This window comes from Vidua macroura, chromosome 4, assembly GCF_024509145.1.
Source record: "Vidua macroura isolate BioBank_ID:100142 chromosome 4, ASM2450914v1, whole genome shotgun sequence".
Lineage (NCBI taxonomy): Eukaryota > Metazoa > Chordata > Aves > Passeriformes > Viduidae > Vidua > Vidua macroura.
The window spans coordinates 51,233,006-51,259,842 of NC_071574.1; the positions used below are offsets into that span (position 1 = coordinate 51,233,006).

General features: G+C 36.6%; 1 protein-coding gene across 1 annotated transcript; it reads left to right on the top strand.

The window, feature by feature from the left end:
• Positions 1–411: 411 nt before the first annotated feature.
• TMEM156 (transmembrane protein 156) lies at positions 412–25,318 on the top strand. The gene is made up of 7 exons (XM_053975885.1): positions 412–511; positions 4,878–5,159; positions 6,427–6,675; positions 8,768–8,875; positions 12,006–12,113; positions 17,371–17,471; positions 25,092–25,318. The coding sequence occupies exons 1-6, from the start codon at positions 412–414 to the stop codon at positions 17,466–17,468; spliced, it is 945 nt and encodes a 314-aa protein (XP_053831860.1). The 3' UTR covers positions 17,469–17,471; positions 25,092–25,318.
• The last annotated feature ends 1,519 nt before the right edge of the window (positions 25,319–26,837 follow it).

The following is a 26,837-nucleotide window of genomic DNA, read 5'->3' on the forward strand; positions in this document are numbered from 1 at the left end:
TTTTTATAATGAGGGCCTGACTCATTTTTTAAAAATCTTCTTGTCCAAATGAGAACAAAATTCCTTCACAAAGATAACTGATTTACTGTTTAGCAGGTATATGAAAGTGGTTATTAAGAGGTTCTTAAAGCAAAATGTCACAAACATCTAAAATAGTTGCTTTTTTTTTTTTATTTTCATTGCGGTACATGAATTTTATCTTGAGCACATTTGAATGAATCATCCTCATCTATGTCCATGTAAGAACAGAATGTGGCTTTCTGCAAGTTAATGCAGTGAGAAGTGAAAAGGAAAGTCATTATAAGAAAAGGAAATGAATAGAAGTTATTTTGCATGATGTCTGCACTAAGTTAAAAGCTAAACCAGGAAGGAAGTTGCCACCACTATGCTAGATGGGAGTGCTTCAGTGACATGTGCTTGCTTTTCAGAAAACCAGTAGTCTTCAGATTAGGACTAGGAATAATTACCGTGTTTATTTTGTGTTTACCTGAATTTTTCAAAATCCATGAAGGTGAGTGATCAGCTTTCAAAAATCACCTTTTATTTATTCTGAAGTCTGCAACTGAAAAGTTGGCACATGCTTTCCTAAAAGCAATGGTTAGGATTCTGCACACGTGTGGAATTTGCAAAGGATATAGACTCTTTTTGTTAGATTTTTTATTGACAGAGTTAATGATATGTGGTAATTTGAAATGAGTTTGTAATTCATTTACATACACTGCAGAATTTTTGGTAACTATTTCAATGCATGTATTTTTATGGCCTTCATAATGAAGAAAGTAGTGAAAATGATAATGTTCTTTTATAGCAGGTGCTCATGTCTTCAAAAACAATGTTTTAGAAGTTTTTGTACTTAAATGCTGTAAAACTTTGTACAATTACTATCTGGCAATGAGATGCTGACTGTGAAAGAGATATGCAATGGTAACCTGAGAAAAAGTAGAGCAGAATGGATGTAATGGAGTAAAGCAAATCTTGTAGCATAAATGCCAAATACTTCTTCGTGATCCTAGAGGCTGATACTGAATTTAGGATAAATGCAAACTATGCATGTGTGCAAATTACCCGTTCAGTGCTTTTTAAAAACTTCATGAGTAAATTAAAATAGTTTTGTCACATCCATTCCTAAGAAAGCTTTTGAATAACTAAGTATCATAATAAAAAGCATCCCTTTGACAAAGAGTGTATTCTCAGGCATCTTAACATAATTTCTTTATGAAGCATATAATTTTCTGAAATAATTTAGTGTCAAAATATTCAGATTAGTTTACTAGTATTTTTTTTTCATTAACCATAAAGAAAGACCATATCACTAATTAGAATATAAGTATAGATTTTTACAGTTTATAAATGAACAAACTTGGTAAGCTGTCATAAGTTTTGAATATCATAACTTTCATAGTTCAGTTTAAGATGTTGGAATAATTAATGTTTTACCTCCATGCAGAAGTAAACAAAGTGTTTGGTAGCACATATTATCCAAACAAACAATTACAGGACTATTACCAGAAGGAAACATTAACCTTAGTGTCAAACATCAAAGAATAATTACATTTTTCCATGATAATTTTTCTAGATTGCTCTTATTGGCCATGCTTTAGGCTGCAATAGTGTGATCACTGCAATTCTGTCTTAATCACAGCATGTCTAAAATAAGATATTGAAGTATATGTGCAGAACAGAATTATAGTTGGAGCAGCACAGATTTATATTTGGAAAATTAGAATTATTGCTGCATTTTGGATGTTTTAAAAACTGAATTACTATAGAACAGACTGTGTAATGATGTCTGAATTACATTAGAAAGTAGATATGTTGAACAATTTATCCAAAATCTCTAAGGATTTTGGTTCTCTAGTTCATCAAAAACCTTCTGTTGAAAACCGGTTTTATTTCAAATTTTGTGACAAACCTAAAATGTACAGAATTTTTTGTAACTGTTTCAAATTGCTGGTTACACCATGAGACTTCAGCAGACAGAGTTGTTGGAAATCTTTGAGATGTGAAATATAATCACTGGCTCTTCCTCTGCGAGTTCCTAAATGAATGGCAGAAAGCTCCTAATTCCTGGATGTCTTATCCCAGGGGAAGTTCCAGCATTTACTTTCATTCCGGAGAGGGAATAAAAATTGAAATTTACCATTAAACAAAAATTTAGGGGGAAATCAATTTGGAAAAAAAAAAAAAAAAAAGCCTTTACATTTTTTTCAAAAGAATACAGTTCAGCATTACCAGAAGTGAAATGTTTCCTTTCTGTTTGTAAAGCAACCCACTCACTTGGTTACAAGTCATTGAACCTTTAAATTACACTGATTTAGAGTAGGAGGTTATCCTTTTGGGGTCTGATGCTTTCAATCCCAGTCCTATCCCTTGGGTTCTGCTACTTGCTGGAGTGTATCTCCTTTAATCTATCAGTTGTGTATCCTCCAGCTTGTACTGTAGGTCTTGTATCTCTACAGTATCATGTGGAGACTCCAGCTTCCATAAGGAAGTGATAAAAAATGCAACTGTACACACTGCTGCTCTCACTCAGAATACTGCAGATCAAATGAAAAAGAGTCAAACCCATGCAAAGTGAATTATATGTGATTTTCTTAATGTGAAGCAAGTTCTTTATAAATTTTGATCTTCCCTGTGAATAATTTTATTTTAATGGATTTGGATTTTATATTAAAAACCACCCTGTAAATAGAGGTTTTATGGAAGAATTTAATAATTACAGAACTTCTTAACATTAAGCATGTGGTTACAGATCTTTGAATATAAAGCAGTTTCTGAGAGTTACTTTGCACAGTTTCATTTCAGCAATCCTTTTTTAGTATTCGGGCTGCCTGTGCTCAGATGTCACAAAACCCTTTCCAAATTTCTAGAGTGATGTTTACATTTGGGAGGGTGCTTCCCAGTCCTGCAGTAAGGAGCAATGACTGCTTTTTGTCTGCCATGTAAACCACTGGGAAAGTGTGGCGTTGTTGCAGCCCTTCTTCAAGTGTTCAACAATCTATATCCTCCTTAGAAAGGCCACAGTCCTGTGACCTGGGAAAAAACGAAGTTTGTTTATGCTAGATTGTCATTTGATCGGCTGTCTCAGTAGAGACCTTTCAAGAGGATGGTAAGCACCCTCCCTAACTCAACAACATTTACAGCTTTTGCACTCAGATAACAGGCCTTTTACACACCTACAACGTGGGCCACAGGCAGCTCTGGAATCTGTTTAGCCATTTGTGAAGTTCAAAATGGACTTTGCAGTGCTGAACACGCTGTCTGTCACAGTCCAGTCAGGAGATTCCCAAGTCCATGTAAAGATTTCTTGGTGAAAAGGATATGTTAGGGAATTATGATTAGTTGCCCTTGAAAGCTGTAGCAGTGGTTTTAGACTGGTTGCCCAGATGCCATGGCTTGCCTTGAGAGCAAATAAGGAGAGTAAGCATTCACTTCTGGCTCATCTCCACAGACAAGTTCTACACAAAATGCCTCTTTCAGGTAGAAGAATTTGATCTCAGAAGCCTGCTCCATGACCTGTTGTGTGAGTCAGATTGTAAGCATTTCAAGGAAAATTCTGTGTCTTGCCTCAGGGAAAGATCAAGCCCTAAATTTTGTCTGATATTCCTTTTTATATCAAAATTAACTTTTTCTTACCTGTGTGTTTTTAATTTCAATTTATTATGTTTTATAAGGAGTTTATGACTCTCTGATGTAGTGTTAGTAAAGGGAAGATAATTGACTTTGACACTGGAGTTTGGATTTTATTTCTGTATCCTGTCTGGAATCTCTTACTGAATCATTTCTGAGGTCAACCTGCTGCTCTGTGAGTGCAGGTGGCCAGTTGAAGCCATCAGAGTGCAGCTGAGCACTGAAGCAACTAAAGGCTATATTTTGCTCTCTATACATAAGGATTTATGATCACATTGCTCCAGTTGCTCATAATGGGAGTTAGATACAAAATTTTCCCTTTATAGAGATGCAAGGGTACTACCAGAATTGGAAACATAGCTATAAAACCATAGGTTAGTGCTGCATCAGCTCTGGGAAGTGGTTATTCATAAATACATATTTCATGTTGGGGTCACACAATTTTTTTTTATTCTTGAGTTTTTGTATCTGAAAAAGTACTTCAAAGTTACTGAAAAAGTTAGGCTCAAAGTTAACACAAGTAAAAATTTGCATTATAAAGCTCTACTGTAATGTGGAAGACAAATCACACTCATTTATAACTGTGTGGTTTTGCTGCTTGCCAGAACTGCATTAATGTACTCTAGCTATGGTACTTTGATACTGAAATTTGACTATGAATACCAAACCCAAAGGTCATAATTAAAATCCACGTTTGTTGACTGAATATAAGAGAATGTGAAGGGTGTGGCTGGAGCATTCAGCAGCATTTCTGTGTATTTTCACTCTGTAGTTTCAATGTCATTTGGAAAGAAAGCTTTCATTCTGATTATAGCTACTTTACAACATTAAATGCATTGGAGTGTTGCAACTGCACTGTTCCAGGTTGAGTTCCCTCTCCAAACAAGTTTTCTCTTCTTTTGAAGAAGCATAAATGTGCTTTCTCTTCTTGTGAAGAACAGTCAAATTGGAGCAGCTTTGAAACAGGAATGTGACTAGATACCATCAGAAATTCCAATTACTATTACAAGAGTTTTAATACAATTCAGCAAATAAAATCCAGCATCTAGGTTGTGGGAAGACACTGTGCTTCCTTTCTCTTACATATGATGCATTTAACATCCCATCATAACCCTCAAGAAAAAAGAAAAAAAAAAGCATTTCATCATAAGATGGTTGGAATATCCACCACATGATGCTTCTAGGCACATACTTGTCCATGTGTCCTATATGATTGTCTGACTAATGTATCACTCTTTCTTTTACAGCTAACACTGTAATGGTGTCCTGCATGGATACCTGTTCATCAAGCAACACCACTTTTCCACTTTGTACTTTTAACAATTCTTACAAAAGATCAGTGCAACAAAGAAGAGAAACCCATACTATTTTGCTGAAGGTCATTATAAATAATTCCAATTTCCAAAATATTCCATGTATTTGCCAGTTGTCCTGGAGGGAGCAACAGTCCCACCCTGAACAGACAGAATGTGAATCCAAAAGGGATGTGAATGTTGATCATCAAGGATCATGGTCAATAGCTAAAAAAAGTAAGTAGGATAAGAGAAATACTTAAATTTTAAGTAGCTCATTACAAAATAAAAAACAAGTTTTTATTTGGTACTCAGAAGAAAATTATATGCTCCTGGTTCTCTATGGTCTTTGCAACTCTATGAACAATGGTAGTTTTTAGCTTTTCTTTGCATGGCTAGAAAATGCTGATTTTGTGTCAGATTCTTAGTGGCATTCATTCCTGGTTGTCAGTGAAACATGTTGGTAGCAAGTACTTTCTAAAGTGCTTAATTTATTTATAAGGAGTTCTAAGTACTTTCTGATGATTTTTCAAGCCGAATTTGCTTTTAAATGTCATTATGGAACTCTACATGTAGATTGCTGGTATTATGAAGATAGGTTGTGAGCAAGTATCTGAAGAACTAATTCAGTAGGTAACTATTCCAATGGCAACTATGTAAGAAAAAAACATTTTTGTGTTTGTAGTCTACATTATCCTCAACTGTGTAGTATTAGAAATGGCCTTACATGTTTTATAGAAAGCAGCACTGACTAAGGAACAGCAGTACAGAGGAGAGGTAGCAACACCCTCATCTTTTCAGAGCAGTAGCAGCCCATTCCTTCTGTGCCATATACACTTGCAAATATCTGGAAATCTCTGGAGAAGAGGAAACCTCTTTCTAACATTGTCAGCAACAGGGGCAATAGGCCAAGTCCTGAATATAAGAAATTCAGTTATTTTCCAACCATATATTTTCCTTATTACAAAACAGTGTCTTAACAAGTATGAAAAATAAAAGCTTATATATGGACAACCTCTGTTTTCAGTTATACCTGTACAACTAACACTTTTGACAGTGTTTCTGTTTCTTCTAAACATAGCACAAGCCTCACATCTTGTGTGGTTTGAAGCAAAGCAAGGACCTCCTGCAACTGATAGCAGATAGACAGTGTGTGCACTTCAAATCTCTACCATCATAGGCTTCTGCCTGGGTTCTATCCTTCTCATAGCCTGATTTTTGCCTGTTGCCTTTGACAACTGACAACAAAAACAGCAACAAAAAAGGTGATAGTAAAGCAAAAAAGGGTTATACTTTGCAGGGAAAATGTATAGATAATCAATGCTCTTAGGATCTGTTCAGAGTAACTTTACACATTATACATTTATCCATCTTTTTCATAGTCAGTGATGTAGAAACCTTTATGTTGTTGCAAATGAGACAGAGAATTCACTGTACTTTTTGAGAGTTGTCTCTTGATCTACTACTTGTATAACAGTTTTGTTTTAATTTTTATTTCCAAAAGCAAAAGGCTCACTTGAAGTGAAAACAGAAAATGTTACTTATTTTTATAAATATTTTAATTTCACTACGGATTCCAAGAAAGAAGTGGAGCATAATATGAACTACCTGATGGAAATCTACATCAACAATTCAATAGTTAGAGGACGAAGTGCAGCCAACGAACAACTAAATCATTCTTGTCTCTTGGCAATGATGGAAGACCAAAATGACTGTATGAATATTTCACTGCAATTGAAGTCTTATATGGAATGTAAGTTACAAGGGAGATTCAGAATGGAAATCAAACTAGAAACAATATAATCTTGCAAAAAATCTCAAGTAGGTAGTTGTCTGCTTCCAGCAACCATTTGAAAATATTTAAATATTTCACAAGAGAATACAATTTTGAACATCCCGTATTAAAAAACAATCCATAGTAGACAACTGATGATTTTTATAGTGATTTAAAGCAATTTAGCTGTGCCCTTTTTTTTTTCCTAGAAGAATTACAGTAAAGATCTGTATATTGTTTCTTGCTTAGCAGCAACAGACTCACACATTGCATGTGACAAAACCTGGAAATATAATTTTCCCTTTCCTGATAATGGCATAACCCTGTTGTCTTGGAGGTAAATTTAAAAATCCCTCTTAACTAAGGTGATAAAAGAACCAGGAGATAGATTTGACCATTCTAATGTTGTACTGCAATAGCCTACTATATGGCCTCACTACAGTATGCTTAAAAGATAAATCTTCAGCTTAACTAAGCTTAGTTTTCCCAGAGGACAACCTTCAGCTTTTCATATTTCTCTTTGTGCTGCAAGAGTTTTTTGTCTGATTTCCTGACCATGGTCAGGGCTTCCATTCTGTCTATCTACAAGACTTGTTATTTGGAAGTTGCTGAATTATTGCATTCACTTGGTTTTGCATGGAAAATGTATTTTATGCTGTACATTTGCTGGAAAAAATATGTTTTTTTAGAATTGGATTAATATATGTTAAATAAGTCCAGGGAAAATTCTAGAGAAGAAAGGGCAGTTTAGGATTGTTTTGGTTTTTTTTGTTTGGAATTTTTTAATAAGTGTGTCTAGCCATGAGAGGAGCATAATTTGTAACTTGCCCTGCTACCTTGTGTCAATACTATGAGCTAACCACCCTTTGTTAATACTGTTTTACCTGGGTAGCAGTAATCGCATATTAGCAATGAAAATTAACAATATGTCTTTTTTTTTTTTTTCTTCAAAACAGCTAAAGAGGTGCTCAGGGATTTACTAAGCAAGGCTGATAATCAAGTCATTACGAGCCACTACAAGATGGGGTAGAGTGCTCTTTTTAAAAGGAGCCTAGATTACTGTATAAAAGATATTATTAGTTCTAAATTAGGAGGAATGAGCCGTGGGGTCATTGGCATTTGCCTCATGAGTTCTTGATGGAGAAGATACAAGGGAAGTTGTAGTCTAATTATACTCTTCTAAGTCAGGGAAAGGGAAACAGTAGTTTGGCTATAGTCTGTAATTTGGTTTTTTATGATTTATAGTAACATAGCCAGTTTTTAAAATAGTTATTTGACAGTGCTAAGGTATGAATTAACATGCAGCTGCCAAAGAAGTTTGAAAGGCCATTCAAACAACCGGAGGGGAAAGTTCTTCACGTCATTTCTTTGTTGTATACCGTCCTGACTTTTACAAGTTATTGAACTAAATCCCTGCGGAATGTGGGTGCTTTTCTGCAGCAGCTGTTGTCCAAAAGAGCAGTCTACCTTCTGTATCCAGTCCCACGTGATTCTCCCTCAAACCAACTTTAAAGGAATTCCCCAGAGGGCTCCTGTTGGTGACATTTCCTCACTTTTTTATAAGAAAATTTCTATATGTAGAATCTTGCCTTCTCTCATATATGAAGATGGACCAGGAGGTTAAGAATGCCAGTAGAGGCCAATGTTGGACAGTGGACCACTTCCTTGCATGCTCTATGCAGACAGAGGGGACATGTATTACCCTAGTTCTGCCTTAAATATAAATGTTCATCTTTGAAGCATTTCACTGCCTGAATTGAAAAGTTTTCATTCACTTAGTCATCTGTATCTATTTCAGCCGTGGGGAGATATATAGATATAGATATAAAAATACAGGCAAAAATTAAGCTAAATTCTAGACAGGAAAACCAACATCAAAAACGAGAGAAGGCTGAAAGAAAAAGTCATAATCTCTTTTCTTGTTGTTGTTGCTGTTGTTGTTGTTGTTTTGTTTTGTTTTTATCTGTGGGGATAGGCACAATCCAAAAACCTACCAAGATGGAATATTCTGCTTTTCTCTGCTGCCAGTGATTTGCTGCTTAATTTTCTTTCTTGTACATTTTATGGACAGATCCAATGTGTATGATGAAGATTACTTGGCTCACTATGATTCCACTAGTTTTTGTATTTACTGTTTCAATCGTCATCTACAAAATAGTCCAAGAAAATAAACAGAGCTGTAAGTAATGAATAGTTAATCTGCATGAATTTAAATTTCTATGGAAGTAAAAATATATTAATTTATAATAACAAACTGTTGATTATTACTGTGGCTCAGACACTGATATTTTGATTGTCAAATGGTAAAAGCTTCTTAGAGACTGAAGTACTCAGATGATTGATAGTATCACCTCTCATCTCTTTGGTGGATGCAAAAATTGTGGATGCAAAGCCAAGCTTATTGATGGCAAATTAAATGTGGGGTTTTTGATAGATGATTGATGGCTTAGTGATATGAACTTCTGGTTTCACACTGATTTCAGTAGATGAAACAATTACTGTTAAACTTTGTGGAAGGTTTTAAGCAGAAATCCCAATGACCTGTGTAAGTGAATTGAAATACCCTTTCCTTCCTGAAGATGATTTATTTAGGTCACAGTCAGGAAAAATTACAGGATAGATATGAGGAGTTATACACTCATCTGTCTGTCCTAAAAACTGGCTATTTAAATTCATTGGTGGTATAATCCCATGCATGGCAACCAAGGTGCCACCTTCTTAAGCCAAGAGCTGAATTAAGCCCAGATAACATTCCATCTCTTTGCTATTACTTCAGCAAAGAAAGCATTGCTGTGATTTCTGAACCATCACTATTGACTATTCCAAGTGATTAGAACTTTGCTATGAGAGAACTTGCCATTAGTTCAGAGATTGAAACAATTGTTTCTAGAATATTCCTTCAGCCATGACAGGCTCTTCTCTTGGGATACAGGCTGAAATTAGATTTACAGTATTTTCTCTAGAAATACACAATGAATAAAACAAGAATAAAATTGTAGGAGTACCCTGAGCTTGAGACCTTTGAGCAATCAAGGTAAAAACAGTGCTGGAAATTGACCTCTTGTCAGCTGCTGGTCCTTGTTTCTCTTCCCAAGTCAGAGGTAGGTGGTACCAGGAGCACATTACATACCTTTCATTACTGTGAAAAGAATATTACTTAAGCTGTTACCTGAAGGAGTAACTCTCAGGTGCTTTCCCAGAGACGTTCTGCTTGTGTCAGCCCTGAGCAGGCAGAATGCCTTCAGACAACTGGCATTTAGTGGCTATTGCCAGGCAGGCATGCATTCCCCCTGTAGTTCAGAGGTGCTGAAAGGAGACCCTGGTCACAGGGTTAGTAAACCAAATAATAAGCCATATCCATTCCCCTGATCATCCTTACTGTATGCACAGGTAGTTTTGTAATGAAGGAGCAATAGAAGTCTAGCTTTAATCATACCGGAACAGAAGGAAGAATAGTGCCCACACACAAAATGTTTCTGTGATTTTTTGCACAATGTAAATACTGCATGAATATATTTTTAATGAATAAGCAAAATAATTGCATAATATGTCAAGTTTGCACCCTCCCCACCCCAATGAAAGGAGCTCCTCGCCACCAGATTATGTTGCTTAAAATACATTATATTTTACTTATTGCTAGAACAAATTTCTGAGACTTATTTTATGTATATAAAACCCCACAAAGTGTAAATTAAGACTTTATAAGTGGGCTATTAAGTGCTCTAATTTAAAGGACTTTTATTTGTAATTTGAAAACTACTTATGAATGTTACGTCTCTGATTTTCCATGCTTTGAGTCATAACATTCTATTTTTAATGTAGAACTGTAAGTAGTGATGATTAATGATTTAGTACCTTTGTTCTTAAACATCACTTTTTTATTAAATTCAGGTTTTCAGAATCATCGTGAACACAAACAGGGAGGAAGAGATGCCCTTTTGAGGCTTCTAATTACTATCTTCAAGAATACATTTTCTGCTAATTGAGGAAAAGTGGGTTTATAAGTTAAATTTATAATATGTAATATGTAATTAAATAATAATATATATTATAACCAACATCATTATGTTACTGATAAAAAGACAAGTGCATAAAAAAAACCCCTTAAGGTTTATGTGTATATATTAAGATGCCACCTTTCATTGCAAGTCTATACACTATTTTTTTTTTCAGTGGTGCTCAAAGAATAGAGCAGAGCTATTAGCTATGTTACTAAAACAGCTGTTATGAATTTTTCCAGCCATAATTCAGTTAGTATTTTTTCTCTTCATTTCTGAGCACCACAGAAAGCTGTTAAGAAATGTAGAATTACTCATTTCCTCTTGAGACCTTGCAAAATATTCTGCTAGGTAAGACTGAGACTCTCTGAATCATTAAGCTATTTTCATGAGTGCATAAAATAAAATATCCAAATAAACTTGGTGGAGGTTACAATTGATCCATGACAAAGGCCCTAAACTGGAAATTAATTGTTTTGCCTTTTCCTTTCCACTCTTGTCTCATGAACACTTCCAGAGCTTCCTTTGACATTAACTGTTACACTGTATGCTTGGGGCTTTAGAGTTTTAGATCTCCACTGGCTAGTCATAAAAAAATTCATGACCTAAATAATTTTAACTTAATGCATTTCTCAGTGTTCTCAAAGGAAAAAGATAAAAATAAATTCTATTACATAGAATTGGAGTGAGCCTGTCACCAGAAGGTGCTGAGCCCTGGACTGCAGTCACTGCTGAACAGGGCTAATCACAACAGCTGCACAACCATCTGCAATAAGCCCATTGAGAGCGCAGCATTTAGAGAGCAGCAGAAGGATGGAAGGACTGAGAGTTTATGAACTGGGTGCTGAGGAACAGCCAGAGGTGCCCAGTCCAGCTCTAGCTTTGTCAGGGGTGTGGAACTTGCTCTCAGACTGTGCTTTCCAAGATGACCACTCCACACTAGGAAGGACTCTGTCAGCTTCCTAGGATGCCAGTACACTCCATCCTTGCTACTCTACTGTCAGCAGTGAGAGTCCAAACCTGTACTGAAATATGTACTTTTCTTTAAATCCTTCCAAAATTTGTTCAAGGTACACAGTCTAGAAAAAGGCAAGGAATAATTTGAAAGGGACAAACCTGAATGAAATTTCTAGAAAATTTCATTCAGGGAAATACAAATCATCTGGCCCTTGGTTTTTCCTCATCACCTTATTCCAACACCTTCCTGATTTTTTGAACACTTTCCAAGGTGTTCAACAGTTTAATAATAAGGGGTTTACAAGCTTTCCTTCTAATCAGGGCTGATGCTAACATAAGACATTTTGTTTAAAGCAGATTATAAACAAAGAGTAGCAACATCAATTTCTACTGTTCTAAGAAGAAAGAGCTCCAGACATGCAAGAAGAACTGTATCTGTTACTAAAATTTATCCTTTTCCTGGTAAGTATATAAAACTAAAACAAAATTTAACAAATCTTGAGGCATGAGGAGGTCAAGAAAGACCTTTTAAGACTTTCCTGTCAAGAGATGCTTCCGGTTTCTCTCAGAGTTTCCTTGGTCCTACACAAATTTGATCTGGCTTATGTTAAGGAAACAATTTTTTGTTTTAAAGAAATAAATCTGACAACAAAACTATAAGAAGACTTATATATATCATGTGGGAATGCTTCTCCCAGTCTTCCTAGTGTGTTGCATTAATGACTTTGAACTTTTTAATTTTTGGTCATATTGTGTGCCAGTTTTGAGGTTTGTCACCTGAGTGCTTTGAGTGTGTATGAAAAGTATACAGAGATGTTCATATGTGTATGTATGCTCTATGTGTTTGTTACTCTTGATAAAATTTGCCACCAAAGTGTGGAATGAATGGCTGCAGCAGGACTCAATAAGTGATTTTGCTGGCACTTCATAGCCTATTTCTAGGGTCCAATTCCCACAAAATGCAATTTTTGAGTTTCAGATAGGTAAAAAATTGTGGTCTTCAGAGAGTGTAGTCTGCTTACCACAGATAAATTAAATGGCGTGGCTAAACTCAAAGTTTGGATTCTAGAAAACTGGATTTGGCAACAAATATCTGTGTGAGTGCCAATTACCAGGTGTTGCTGTGAGTGTTACTGACATTGCTCAAAGAGTGAAATGTATTAATACATTTCATGGATCCTAGTTTTGTGAAGGGAGCTATACCTTAAAAAATATTAACATGAACACATAGAATAATAGCTCTGAATAGCAAACTAACCTCCCTTCAAAACAAGAAAAAATACAAAGCCAGCAAATGAAAAGAATGGTTTTAGATATGACTTAAGGCTTAAGTACTTTGCTTTTTGTCTTGTTAATTCTTCGGGAGTAAGAGGAGACTCAATAATTTATGTCTACAACTCAGTATTTCATGGTATTTCAATTTTACCTAGAAAAGAATGAATAGCTTATCTGTCTGAACTCCCCTGTGAGTACAATTTATGCTTCTTGCTCTTAAAGCACTGGCTACCTCTGAGATATATTTATGAGCTCATTATTTTCATACTGCAGGGAAGGAATTACTTTTCTGACATCTTGACTAGCTTCACTAATATCATACCTGTTTAATCACATGTTCAGAATGGCATTTTTAATGTCGTATATCCAAGGCATTTTTGATAAAGGAGTCTTATGGAAATTCAAATCTGGTTTTTGTAGATTTTACTGAAGAGAATGGGAATCCCTTATTGGTCTCTCATTCTCACTTTCAAGTGCCTCCCACTACAATCAATCCATGTAACCCAGAAAGATGCTTTGTTCCATGAACTGCTATAATGGGGTTTATTTTAATATAAAATTCCTTGGTTTCACACACCATAATTTCAGTCAATCCAATCAATTTTACAGTTTATACCAATATAATTTAAAATACAATCAAATCCATATGAAGAATTTATTCTTTCCACAGTTGCTAAGCTTAGGATTTGCTGCCATGATAATGGATTATAAATAGCTACAGATGACTTTGTTGACAGCCCTTGATGATATTTTCCCTATAATTAGAGCATAGCTTGCAATCTTGAAAAAAAATCCACTGAGATCCACTGAAGACAATACAATCACCCTGGAAACACAGTAATGAGTACTTCAGAGGATGTGACAGTACATCATATAGATGAAAAGACATATAGGTACTCCTAAAAGGTTATTTGAAGTTAAGAAATTACAAGGGAAAAAAGAGGGAAGCCTATACTTAGACAATGGGAGTGAATTCTTAGGAAGCTTAGTAAATTACTGGCTTAATGCCACTGTGATCCTACAAAAAAAGTAATTTACAGCATGGATGTTAGTTTTGTGAAACTGTTAGTGGCTTTATATCCATGAATCATTGCCAGTAAGGCCAGTGACCAGAGGGAAGGGGGGAAAATGTATAGAATGTTCTCTAGGGAAGAATTAAATTTACAACCTTCCAAATTCACAATACTGCAAAGGATTAAGCACATATAGTGAGGAGAGGGGAGTTTAATAGCATTCTGTTCATAAATGTTGACTAAATGTTGTCTGGGCTGTAAAGCTAAAAAAGAAAGCACTAGACCTTGGGTTGTACAAAGCACATTTTCTAGACTTCAGAACTGGTCCGCCATTGCATTTATGTATAATAACTGTCCCTTGAATGGTATTAACTGACAAAAAAAGAGTTTCCCTTAAATGCATCCACAAGACAAGGGAAAGAAGAGAGGGTACTTTTTTCTACTGCAAGAAGTAAGTAATTAAGTGGCTGATCAGTATTTACAGACACAGAGCATTTTCATCAAATAGAACTTGATAGTAATAGCACATGGAAAAGAATCCACTGAAGCCACTTCTTTGCTTTGCATTTACTACAGAGAATCTTTGTGAGATTCCCACACATGAGAATTTTATTGCAGGAATTTCTTTGAAGAGCTTTCTTAAATTGAAGAGGCAGTAGAAGAGGTTTTAGAAGAGCTTAATAAATTAATAATGGCAATTAGAAGGACTAGAATGTATTCCCCACAGAGTTTTAAAAGAACTCAAATAGAAACTGCTGAATTGTCATTTGCAGCTTACAGCTTAAATCAGTCTCGGATGCAGATAAAGGGAAGAAAGTTATACTTACCCTGCTGTTATTCCTCTTCCTTAGCCCATTTTCCTTAAACCACTTTGGTACCTCTTCCATTACTTGTAACTGACTAAGTGTAGTTATTCTCATGTAGCTGTATCCTAAAAAAAGGTAATCCTTGGCACATGGCACAAAATTACTTGTTGGGAGCAGGTCAGTGTGTGTGAACTGTATGCTACATTATTAAAAAAAATAAAGAAAGAAAAGAAAAAGCAAGAAGAATTTGCAGAGGAATGAGATTGCATAAATCAGATCATTTAATACCTAAGCTGAATCTGCCTAGTAGGCTCTGGAAGATTCATTAATATAATTAGATGGATTATACTTAAGTGGGAACTTATATTACTAGACTCTTATCACCATAAATTCCCATTTAGACTTTCTTTTCCTAGAATAGGAACAACATTCCTTGTTTATTTTGATTCTATTTTGAATGTGGCATAAGATGTGTTAGGAAAAAAGCTTGCTCTCATTCCTTTGCTTGAACTGGACAATGCAGACAGGGAATCATATTCTTAAAATCATCATGTCATTGCTCTACAGTCTATGTGGGCAGCCTTAGTTCAAGCATAATACCTTGTTCTACATTGCTCAAACAGTATATTCATTTTCAGTGATACTCCATTGGCTCATGGAGTCACAGTTTGGTTCATTACATTTTAGGATACAAATACAGGATTCCTTGACTCAATTGTCTGGCTCACAGTAATTCAAAGTTAATTCTGATGGATGGTAATTTCATAACTCATCCTGAAAGAAGAGCATTGCAGGGTCACAGTGACAACCAGGATTTAGAGAATAAAACCTCAGGCTTCCTGGCCTGCAGTTGTTTCCTGGACTGTTTAGGGTTTGTGACATCCATAGTATTTGATACAAATGGGCTTGACAGCTGTTATTTGCACAGAAGAAACAACAAGACAAATTCCATCTCATTTGAACTCCTGTATTGTTTTCTGTGCTATCCTATTAAAATAATAGTTCCTTTCCCACAAGATTAGAGGAAATAGGGGAAATTCTGCCATATCTCTGATGTGCTGCTACACCTTCAAGTTAGTTGAGATGCTGGAAATAGAAGCAAATGCTGGCTCAGCAGTGTCAGGGCTGACATCCCAGCGAGTTCAGACTTACTCCTCCTTGTATTCTGCAATACATTTTCTTTTTAGCAAAGAAAACAGGCACGATACATCCTCTACAGAAGCAAATAGATGCAAAGACAAGAAAGAGAAATCTGTTTAATCATGGCTAACTGAAACATCACATATTTGGTGGTCCCTTTCAGTTCCTGACATAGCTGAATTATTATCTTTCCCTCTGCAACTTACATGAATAATGCTGGAAAAAGCAAAGCTTCTCATAGTATTCAATATTTAACATAGACTTAAATATTTCTGAAATGCAGCATAACCAAGAAAATTGTAAAGTCTTATTACCACTTTGGAGCTTTTACAATTTTTTTCAGATAAAAAGAAGGATAAAATCTATAGGATGTAGGTAACTTTAGGGAGCTTTTTATAGCCCCTGTATGCTTTCCATAGACCACTGATGCACAAAGGACCTTTTCTCTGCTCATTTTGCATGCATGCAAAACACTGTTACACACAGGCACTGAAGGGGATATCAGCCTATATTCCCATTCTCTCCAAATTTGTCCTGAGGGTCAAACAAGGTCCATTGTTATTTTTTTAAAAACTACTCCAGTCTTATTTTGACTTTGCTTTTCATATGCAGCTGCTTAAGTGTCAAGATCCAAACTCTACTTTTTAATTGCATTTGTAAAGAGAGAAGCCCAAATGATGTAGTCAGTGGAGAATGAATATAGCTAGATATAAGTGGCACAGTTTATCCTCTTGTCAGCTCAGTAGAAACCCATTTGTAGGTTTGCAGAACTAATGGATAGTCAGGGACAGGATGGACCTGGAGTTAAAATACTATTTGTGTTCTACAGCAGTTCTTTGAAAAATGCATTGGATAAACTCTGCGTGCATTTGCCTGACAATGCTATCTCTGCATTTCCTTATCTGTATTCCACTGAGATACTCTGTCGGGATCTGTGTGCTAAAGGCATCATCTCACTTCTTCCTGCTTCTGAGGTGTATGCAATCACCTTTGTTGACAACTGGGTGAGACCCAGTAGCTCTCCCTGTGTGTATGACAAATGAGCTGAGGCCACATCATGTGTGCCTGTGGCAATCTGTGCTGCCCTTATGTGAAAATGAGTCAGGAATTTCACACTCTAAATTTCCATTGTTTTTGCTTAACTGGCCAAATATAGGGGTTTGTATTCTGGGGGACTCGTACATAACCTCAGATTTGCATGCTTTTGGATTTTCACTACAATTTGTTCACAAATTTATTTCACACAAATTTATTTGCCTACCTTCAAACTGCTTCCCAGATAGACTTAGAATCAGCACATTGTAATCCTACTAGTATTAAGAGGAAGTTAAATACCAAACATGGTTAGTATTTTCAGTACTGTCCGTCTCTGTCTTGTGTTCAGATAGGTCTCAATTATTTTCAAACTTGCATATGCAAGTCCAACACTCTGCAGATATATTTGCTATTAATAATATGGATAAAAATTATTTTAACTTTCAATAGTGAAAACCAGCAAACAACAGGTTCCACTTCCTGCACAGGCCACAAAGATACTGCCTGTAATTCCTGAACAAGAGCATTGTCACATGGATCAACTGTAGAAGGTAAGTAAACATCTTACAACCCTGATTATTCTGGTTTGCCTCATATATTTAGAATTAATAGTGTGGATATCTGAACAAAATAAATTATACTTCTTCTAGCCAAATGAATAAGATGAAAAACTGGATAATGTGTTTCGTGAGAGCTAGGTGGCGTGAAAAGAGAATCAATTTTCCTTCTGCTACCAAAAGTGATCTATAATCATATGTGTTAGCCCAATAAACCCTGTGTGTCCCTGCAGACCTTGGTGCAAATTCTTACACCTTTTTTTCTGGTGCAAAATATTGTGTCCTAGACTTCAGCACTGTGCTGACATTTGTTTCTACAAGGGCGGAGGAAAAAAGCAATTTGCAAATTATCTCTGAGAAAAATTCCATATTTGAAGTAAATAGCCTCTTTATGAAATTCCTCAAGCAAAAAAAATTGATCGCTCTGTTGTTTTTACACCAGTCAGAAGGAATGACAGGAAGCTGGTTTCTGTTCAGAACTAAAACTAATCTCCCAGTCCTAACTTTCTGCAGCCACTGTGCTGCAGTAATTGTTTCAAGAATTCCAGATGTAAGGAACCAAATCTTCATAGAGATGTGCAGTAAGAAATATCTCTTCCTGAAAATACTTGTAATGTCTGGAAAAAACAGATGCTACTTGAATAAGTAATACAGACTAATATTTCAAGCGCATAGACCAGATGATGGCTACTTGCATGCATGATATTATTGTGTATGGTGATTTTTTTAGGTTAAAAGCATAAGGAGTTCCTTCTTTTATATTTCTATTTAAATTGGATGGAGTTTTATTGGAAAATCAATATAATGTCTTGCTATCTTTTTATTGTGTTAAAAAAATTTATGTACTGAAGAGCAGTTTGATTTTTGTGCTTCATGTGGAACCATGAAGATGAAATTGCACATTGAGAACAGAGCTAAATAAAAAATTTTGAACAGCTTTGCTGACAGAAGATGAGGTAATTCCATAGTAAATTAATAACTGAGCTAGATAATTTTTTAGTGTTTGAATGAGACTAGCTGGGTTATAGGATAGTATATTATAGTTATTAAAAATACTGACCTCTGTTTAAGTGATTGTCATCCATAGATCTTGTGAAGACTTACAAAGATGAAAAGTTGTTATTATAACTATTTCAAAAATGAGGCTGTCAGGAGACACAAAGTCATGACATGACTTTGGAACTCTGTGACATAACTGAGAGCAGTTCCCAGATCACCTGAGTACAGCTGTTTGCTATTTGGACTCTGTTTCTGACCGAGCAGGTGCTTTCCAGGTCCCATTAGCCTTTCTGTAGGGCAGCTTCTTCCCTTTTTGCAGGGAAGAAGCAACTTAATTGTTTTTTTTTTACTCTTGGGTTAAAAATAAGACATTTCTAGGCTGAAATAGGATGTGCTGCTAAGCAGGTGCTCACCTGTATTCAGTGCCTTCACTTACACAGTACTATGGCTGATCATTAGCATGCTTTGTTAATTCTGTTCTTCTTCCAGGATGTTGCATTCACCTAAAACTCATCTTTTAGAAGCAGGGGGGAAAAGTCATGGCTCATTCCCATACAAATTTAACTTCTGTGTTGCTGGAGGGGGGAGTAACTGTTGGGGTGACCTTTTGCTTTTATTACCTTAACTGTTAGGAACTAAAGGATAGAAAGAAGAGACGGAACAGCTTTTCAGATTTTTGGTTGCTCTGTGAGACAATATATGAGATCCAGGACACTTTGGGCTTAATGATTCCCTTTCCTTAATCTCTGTGTGAATGACTGAAAAGAAAAAAAGATTAGGTATATTGAGAAAGCCCAAAAGCCTTGTTCAGTGCTGTACAGAAGCAGGCTTGCTTTTCCAGATAATCTTCCTGTCAGAGGGACAGCTGGCAGTGAGGTGAAATCCAGATGTGATATGTGGGAATAATGCTGAATACATTGTAAATTGTAATGTTACACGACATTGTGTAGAAATATTATTAAGGAATGCAGCTGCAGAAACTTAGATCTAGATCTTGCCTTTCATCATGTTTTGTTTTGAATATGTTTCTTAAAGGAATGCTGTCTCAGAGCTAAATACTCTGTGCAAATAATAAAAAGCACTTTCTGCTTTAGTTTTGCTTTACTTCCTGCAAAAAACCCCCTTCTTCTCTCTTCATCTGATAAGGTCAGATCCACATCATTGCTGCGTGTGTCTGTGGGTGCCTCAGTTCCAGGAAAGCTTGCTAGCTATGAGTGCTTGTGGTAACTGAGGCTGGGGAAGGAAATTATGATCTGCTTTAAGCACAAGTGCTGGCTTTGTCTCTGTGAAGTCTCTAGAATGCTGCTAAAGACTCTTTTGCTCAACGGAGAGAAGCTGTGTTACAAGTACTGCACATGAAAGCTAAGTACTGAGGCTGGAAAATGCAAAAATAATCCAATTCCCAGAATTGCCAAAGACAGTTCTAGACTACATCAGCTTGATGAAGCGTGGGTTTTTCTTTGAAGGAGGAGGTGGGGTGGAGATGAGAAGTGTGTACCAGGGAGCTTCTTGATCGAACCCACCATCTTTGTATCACTGACAGCTGCTCCCCTGAAGCATCTCACTGATACAAGAACCTCAAATAAGGAAGGGTTTTAGACAGAGCTAGAAACATGAGAGAGCTCCACTGGGGGTACTGCTAGTGTCTGCCCTTCCCTACCTCAAACTTGGCTTCTGTCTGGTTGGTAAGAGTTACCTCAATGCCTGCCCTGAATCAGACAGGCAAGATGAGTTATACTTTTCCTCATCTTCAGCCAGCTGGAGCTGCACTCAGAGAAATCATTAACCACAGCACAGTGTTTGATTTCTCTGTCAGGAGACTACACAGCAGCTGTGGCAGGTGTAACAGCAGTTGTGAGGAGGAGGAAATGTAAAAGCAAGGATCACTCTGATCACGATCATTATAGCTAATGAGCTGGAGAATCTGCTGATGGCCTCAGCAGTGGCCTTTAACACAACACATTGAAAGATGAAAGGCTGAAAAATATTGGTTTTAGCCATGGGAATGGTCAGGAGAGATCTATTTGCCTATTGTTTGCTTGTTGCTCCAGTCTGCAAGAGTGAAGTATTGCTCTTACTAGTAGATTGAGAGAGATATCAATAATCAATTACACATTGCAATTTTCTGCTGTTTTTCTTTTTATGACAAGAAAAAGATGTTTCTTTCTATAAATGTATTTTTAAGTCTTTAGATTTAGACAATACTCTTGATTATAAAATGTAAATGTATTGATAAACATATGACTGTACATGTGTTGCCATGTTTATCAATATACTTAGATCCAATTGTGTGGTCTGTCTGTCTATCTATCTATCTATCTATCTATCTATTCTGTGTGTGCACACAGAAATGCACCCAAATGCTTTGTTTTTCACTATTGCACTGACAGCTAATTCATCTAATAAAAAATGCATCAAGTTCTGCACTTGTGCCTTTGCCAAAGGTGAATCTTTTCAGCATATATAACTTAATGTCTCTGTGTATTTTCACGGTAACTATTACAACTACACTTGAGTACCAAAGGTAAGAATCCTCTGTTTCTGCGGTATTTCATTAAACTACCATATTAGCAACTGTCCTGGAAAACAATGAATGAGCCATGTCCCTCAAGTGTTGAAACACACGTATGTTGTGCTTTAGGAATGGTATTTTCCAATTCAGTAGTCCCGCTAAAACCACGCTGCAGCTCGACTCCCCTCTCCTCCAATTGGAAGCACAAAAGGCAAAGATCATGACTTGAGATAAGAACAATTTAGTGGAAACAGCATTGAGATAAGAAAACAATAACAAAAGGCATAGGCAAGGAAACAATTTACACGGAAAGCCTGGGACAATACTAACTGGCTCTTCCCCACTGGAAGGAACACCCTTCTCCTTGGAAGCAGAGTCTTTTATCCCTGCTCCTGGCAATGACCTGAGGTGGTATGGAATAATCTCCTAGCCATGCCAAGACAGGTCCAGGCTCATTCCCTCACAGCTATTGCAAAATATTAACTCTGTCCTGGCCACAACTAGGACAACATATGACAGCTGTCAATGTATTTTCTTAGTGCTGTGAGAAGACTGTGACATGAATTACCCTAATTTTGTTTAATTGGAAGCATGAACATTTTATTCAGGGTGTATATTTGCATTCAGAGGCAATGCTGTTCAGGTAAGAGCATGCTAGAATAAGGCTCTGGAGATATGACTTTTTTGTCTCTCCTAATGACACTTCATTACTAATTTGCATGATTGTAAGAAAGAACTGCTTATCCTCCTCAGCTAAAACAGAAATTGCATAGTGCTTTTAACAAAGCTTTACTTGCATCAACTGATACTTTTAACTTTAAGAACTTTAACTACTTCCTTAAACTGTCATTTTCAGCAGCTGTAAAATGCTGTGTGATGTATATCTGGTTTGAGAAAACATAAGGACTAGCACTTCTGAATGTGCTTGATTCAATGGCCATTCCCTAAACAGTGGGGGCAAAGAATAATTGAAATAAGAGATTAAAGTGGGCAAGTAAAAGCCAAATCATCGTACCCGTATGTAAGGTGAAGGTATTGGAGCATTCAGAAATATGGTCTTCTTGATGGTTATCCATGAAATCATTGTTGAGTAGGGAAGGTTTTGGCTCAACTTTCCCTTGGAGGCTAAAAAAGCCTGCTTCAAGGAGTGACTTTCTGTGTCCTGCCCTTGTGACAATCTGTCTTTCCCTGGGGTGGGGCTACGTGGAGTCTGGGCAGACTATGCAGGGCTCACTGGCCTCTCTCACTCCAAAGCTGCACTTCAGTCTTAGAGTGGTTAGGGCAGAATAAAAGCCACGTGTTTGTAGCATGAAGAAAAACTGTGAGCCCTCTCCTGCAGTACCTCTGTCCTCTTCCTGTTTAAGGGGAAGCAGTACTGTAATCTCTGAATCAAAGGCAGCATTAATAGATTTCATGAAGGGTTAGGGACAGAACAGTATCTATTTGGGGAAATTAGAGACAGATAGAGACCTGACAGTTCTTGGATGAAGTGCTGCCATTTTATGAAGAAAGAAAGCAAGAAGAAAACTCAGTGTCTTAAAGCCAACTGTTGTGGACTTTTTTTCCTTGAAAGTGCCCAGAGTTATGCTCTGAACTGATGCTAGATCAAATTCACACAAACTGGTCACTATTACCCAAACGTTTTATTTATTGCATCAATGTCTTTGAAAATCAATGCCTCAAGGACAAGATAAAAGAATCTTGGTGTCCTGCATCCAATTAATTCTTATAATAAAACTGGTAGATATGTCAAAGACTGCATAAAACTAATGACAGTTCCACATCAGCAACTGCCAATGATTTTTAGTACACTGCCTTTTGCCATCTGTCTTTGCAAAGAGCTTTGAGATCCTTGAACACCTAAGGTGCTTCATGTCTCTGTAGTTCTTTCTGAGTGACAGTGTAGCTGTACAGTTAAATAAGACAAGTTGGTGTCCAGTGAATATAGAATTTAAGGCACAATCTTATCTTCAGGTGAAACGGATTATAAAACTGGAACATAAAGTAGATGACAGGTAACTGGCAGGGACAACACATGGTGTATAGCTAAAAAGATGAAAACCTCTGTCAAAGAAATTGTAAAATATAAGAATTTGATGGGTCCCTTTCCTCTCTTACAATCTGAGAAGCATGTGGGCATGAAAACCCCTATGGGTACAAGGGTTGGCACAAGAGATCAACAAGTGTATGAGAGGCTGACTCTTATCCAGCAACATTCAGATTATCATCGCCATCATTGTTTTCTAATGAAACACTCCCATAGGAAATTAGAAATGTTTATTGTGCATATCCCAGTCTAATGCCAGGAAATTTCAGTGCAGGTATATCTAGAGTATTACCTGGGCTTTGGCTCACGCCACTGCTGCCTTCCTGAAGAGGTCTTTCAATGCCATCATTGTTGAACTTAGTAGCACAAACAGAAAGTGCAACTAAAAATATTCTTTGCCTGTTTTCCTTATGTGATTGTGGCTTCACAAAAATGTTTTCATATTTAAAAGAATCTCTCTCTCATCTGTCTTCAAGCAAGGCACCCACACAAACAACAGAAGATAGGAATAATGCAGAGAGAAAACAGGGAAACTCATAAGACATTCTAGCAAAGGCATGTAATGAGTGAGCTGGAGAGTGAGGGGAAGATTACAGTTAAGGTATTCCATGCAGGTATTTGTGAAGAACAGTAGGTGTGATTTTAAATTACTGGGATCCTTCCAATTATCCTTTTGTCAGTTTTTCTGAAAAGCATAATTTCAGTGCTTGGAAGTGATAGTACTGTTGTTAAAGTTATCAAAAATTTGGTGTGAAGCTGCTGAAGGGAGGTGTTCCTACTAGTACTGACCTAATGGCTTTGTGGGTTGGCCATTTCTGTAAGACTTCATTTTTTACAGTATCAACAGTAATTCCTATTGATAACTGTGATTCTATGATTTATGCCCTCAGGCAGCTTTAAATTGTTTTCAGAACTGTATGCACTCAATTACATATTTATTTTTTAAATATCATGAAAGGTAATTCCTCCTGTTTCTGCTTCCGTAAGAGATTGTAGTCTTAATTGCACATTAAAATGACAACTCCTCTCAGCACAGAAGAGCTCACAGAATCAGACTGCTGAGGACATTCCAGAGTACTTGGCACAATTACTGGGTCCTGTACTAAATGCATGCCAGGCTGTGTTTCTCTCCAAAGGAGACACTAAGGGTTTCCAAGGGAAGCACTCCTGCTTACTGGAAGAACTGGACCATAAGGGGCACTGTGCAGGTTGTTTAAACCCACTGCTCCATTAGCTGGCATCAATTTTTGATGCAGTCTATCCTGCCTACACTTGTCATTTTCTAGCTCACTTCAGCAGCTGCTGCCTCCAGTATGATTTCACAGCCAAGGAACACTTCTGAATCCAGTTCCTACCATGTAAAAGAAAATGTAGACAGATGTTGTAATCAGGCCTGCAGCTATGGGAACTACCAGAATGGGTGACAAGCTATATTTGCTCTTTCACTCAGTGTGCAAGTACAGAAATCCTGTACTTCCACTCCACCTCCCTCTTCTCCTCCCTCAGCATGTTACAGTTCCCTAAAAAGTAAGAGAAGCTTGATTAGAATCTGTGAGCTCTGGGAGCTGTAATCCAAATTCGAAAGTGTCATTGATGGTTAGTGAGAAGCAGTTCACTTGTGAATGTGAAAAAAGCTCCTTTCGTTTATTTCCAAATTTGTCCTGACATATAGCAGTATAGAATGGGAAATGCAGTTGGGCACAGAAGAGCACTTCAGCTAGGTGGATGTGGTGAGCATTTCTGGCTCTGCTCACCCTTCCATTGCCAGCTTCCCTGGAAGTGGGTAAGGCCTGGTGTGCCTTGCTCAAGTTCCTGTATCACACTGTTGTGGGGCAGGCACCTGAGTCACTACTCAGCTGCCAGGTATCAGTCTCAGTCTTTTGCTCCAATCTGATGTGCATCACCTATTTTGTCTGCCTTTTAGTTACAATGTCGTTTTCTTTTGTAATAAAGAGGAGAATTCATTATTGTGAAAGTCAAAATTATGACATTTGACATAAATTAGAGAATACTTACCCTCCTCTTTTTTTCCTGATACTATTTTCTTTTGTTTCAGGTATCACCCTATGAAATACCAGGACCTCTGGATGAAAGAAGACACATCATACACCACAGAAGAAAGCATCCCCATTTCCAGCTTGGGAGGCTATATTATCCATCTTTTCATGGGAATGACAATTATGCATTTTAGTTGACAAGTTCCATTTTTTCCATCATAATTACTTTGTATTTAGAAAATAGGAATGATGGACAAACATGTTTTGCTGCATAAACAACTTTGATAGCAGAATACAGATTTCACATCTATTTTCTGTTCATTCAGGATTCATACTTAGTTATATGGTTGCAAGATAATCCTTGTGATAATTACATACTTTTATCAGGGCAGAAATTTATTTTATATATTCCATATGATAAGAAATCTGTATAAATTTAGGAATTATCTTCTACTTTCATGGAATGAGCACAATTTTCAACCTAATTAATGCTCTAGCTGACTAAGATGCCTAAAAGATACAGTTTCTGGCTGCTGAGAAGGGTGGCCAAAGTATTATAGAAGGAAAGAATTCAGTAGCAAGCATGTTAGTTTCTGCAGTAAACAAGAAAGACCATCACAATTTGTGCAATATCTTAGTGGATAAAGAAAAAAATGTGGAAAAATACTAATTTGGCTTCAAATCACAAGATCATTATTACAGATTTCTAATAACTCATTAAGACATTTAAATGCATTTGTACTTTTTGAGAAATTGCATTTCCATCTTTTGTTCTAGCTTGGGTCATTAGCATTCTAACCCATTATCTCTTGGAACTTTTCCTTACTTTCCATTTACTACTGCTCCTCTGAGTGCTGTGGAGCTGTTTGGGCTGAGCAGGGTCTCAAACTCTGGTGCTAACACATGATTTGTGGGTACAGCTTAGCCATCAGTTACTAGGCAGAGACAGAAATTGCCAGGACTTCAGGCTCCCTTGTGCTAAATCCATCAGGATGAACAGATTGTAAACTGCCCATTGCAAATATGATAGGCAACAATTTAGCATCCAGTTAATACTTCATTACCTCCATTCATTACCTTTATACAGCCTTTCCCTCCTGAAGCTTTCTGAAATTGAATTTTCCGGTCTACACTGGATTTAATAGGAATAGTTATGAACATTAGCTTCTGAATTATTTGAGTGCATATGGATATTTTTGTATTTTGTTAGATAAGTCTGAAGTATTTGTTTCTATTTTTATTTTATTTTACCATCTTATTAAGAAATATGAGAAAAATACTTTCTTGATTTGGGGGTTTTTGTTGTTTGTTTGTGGTAATAACAAAGCTCCTCAGAAGCAGAGTTTTTCAGAAGCAGAGTTTTTAATAAAGCCTATAAAGTAAACCCCTCACAATTTGCTTCTCAGTTGTTTTTTTCTTCTTATTATAGAGAGCAACTTACAGACAAAGAGACATATTTGTCTCAATTCACTACAGAGTTGCTAAGGCCATTTTGGTCAGTGTTTAAATGCTTCAAGTGATTCAAGCTATGTATCACTTTTCCCCTTCAGTAATCCAGAGATCTTGACAAGAATATCCCTGCTTATTGTGACCCCTTATTGTGAAACTTAATTTTCTTTCTCCTACAATTCTATTATTATTATTGCTATTTTATTATTATAACCTGTCTCCTTTCTTTAGGCAAATAAATTGTGATTTGCTATTTTATTACCCAGTTATCCCACAGCTCTCCAAGTGTTTGGTTTTACTACCCTGGAAGGTTTCATCTTCCAAGTTACCTTTAAGAACACCATAAACAAGAAAAC

Bases quoted from the DNA above. Each gene is read 5' to 3' on its own strand.
- TMEM156 (XM_053975885.1), top strand. From the start codon at position 412: ATGTGCTTGCTTTTCAGAAAACCAGTAGTCTTCAGATTAGGACTAGGA. The intron at 512-4,877 runs GTGAGTGATCAG...TTTCTTTTACAG, and splicing joins ATTTTTCAAAATCCATGAAG to CTAACACTGTAATGGTGTCC. The intron at 5,160-6,426 runs GTAAGTAGGATA...TATTTCCAAAAG, and splicing joins ATGGTCAATAGCTAAAAAAA to CAAAAGGCTCACTTGAAGTG.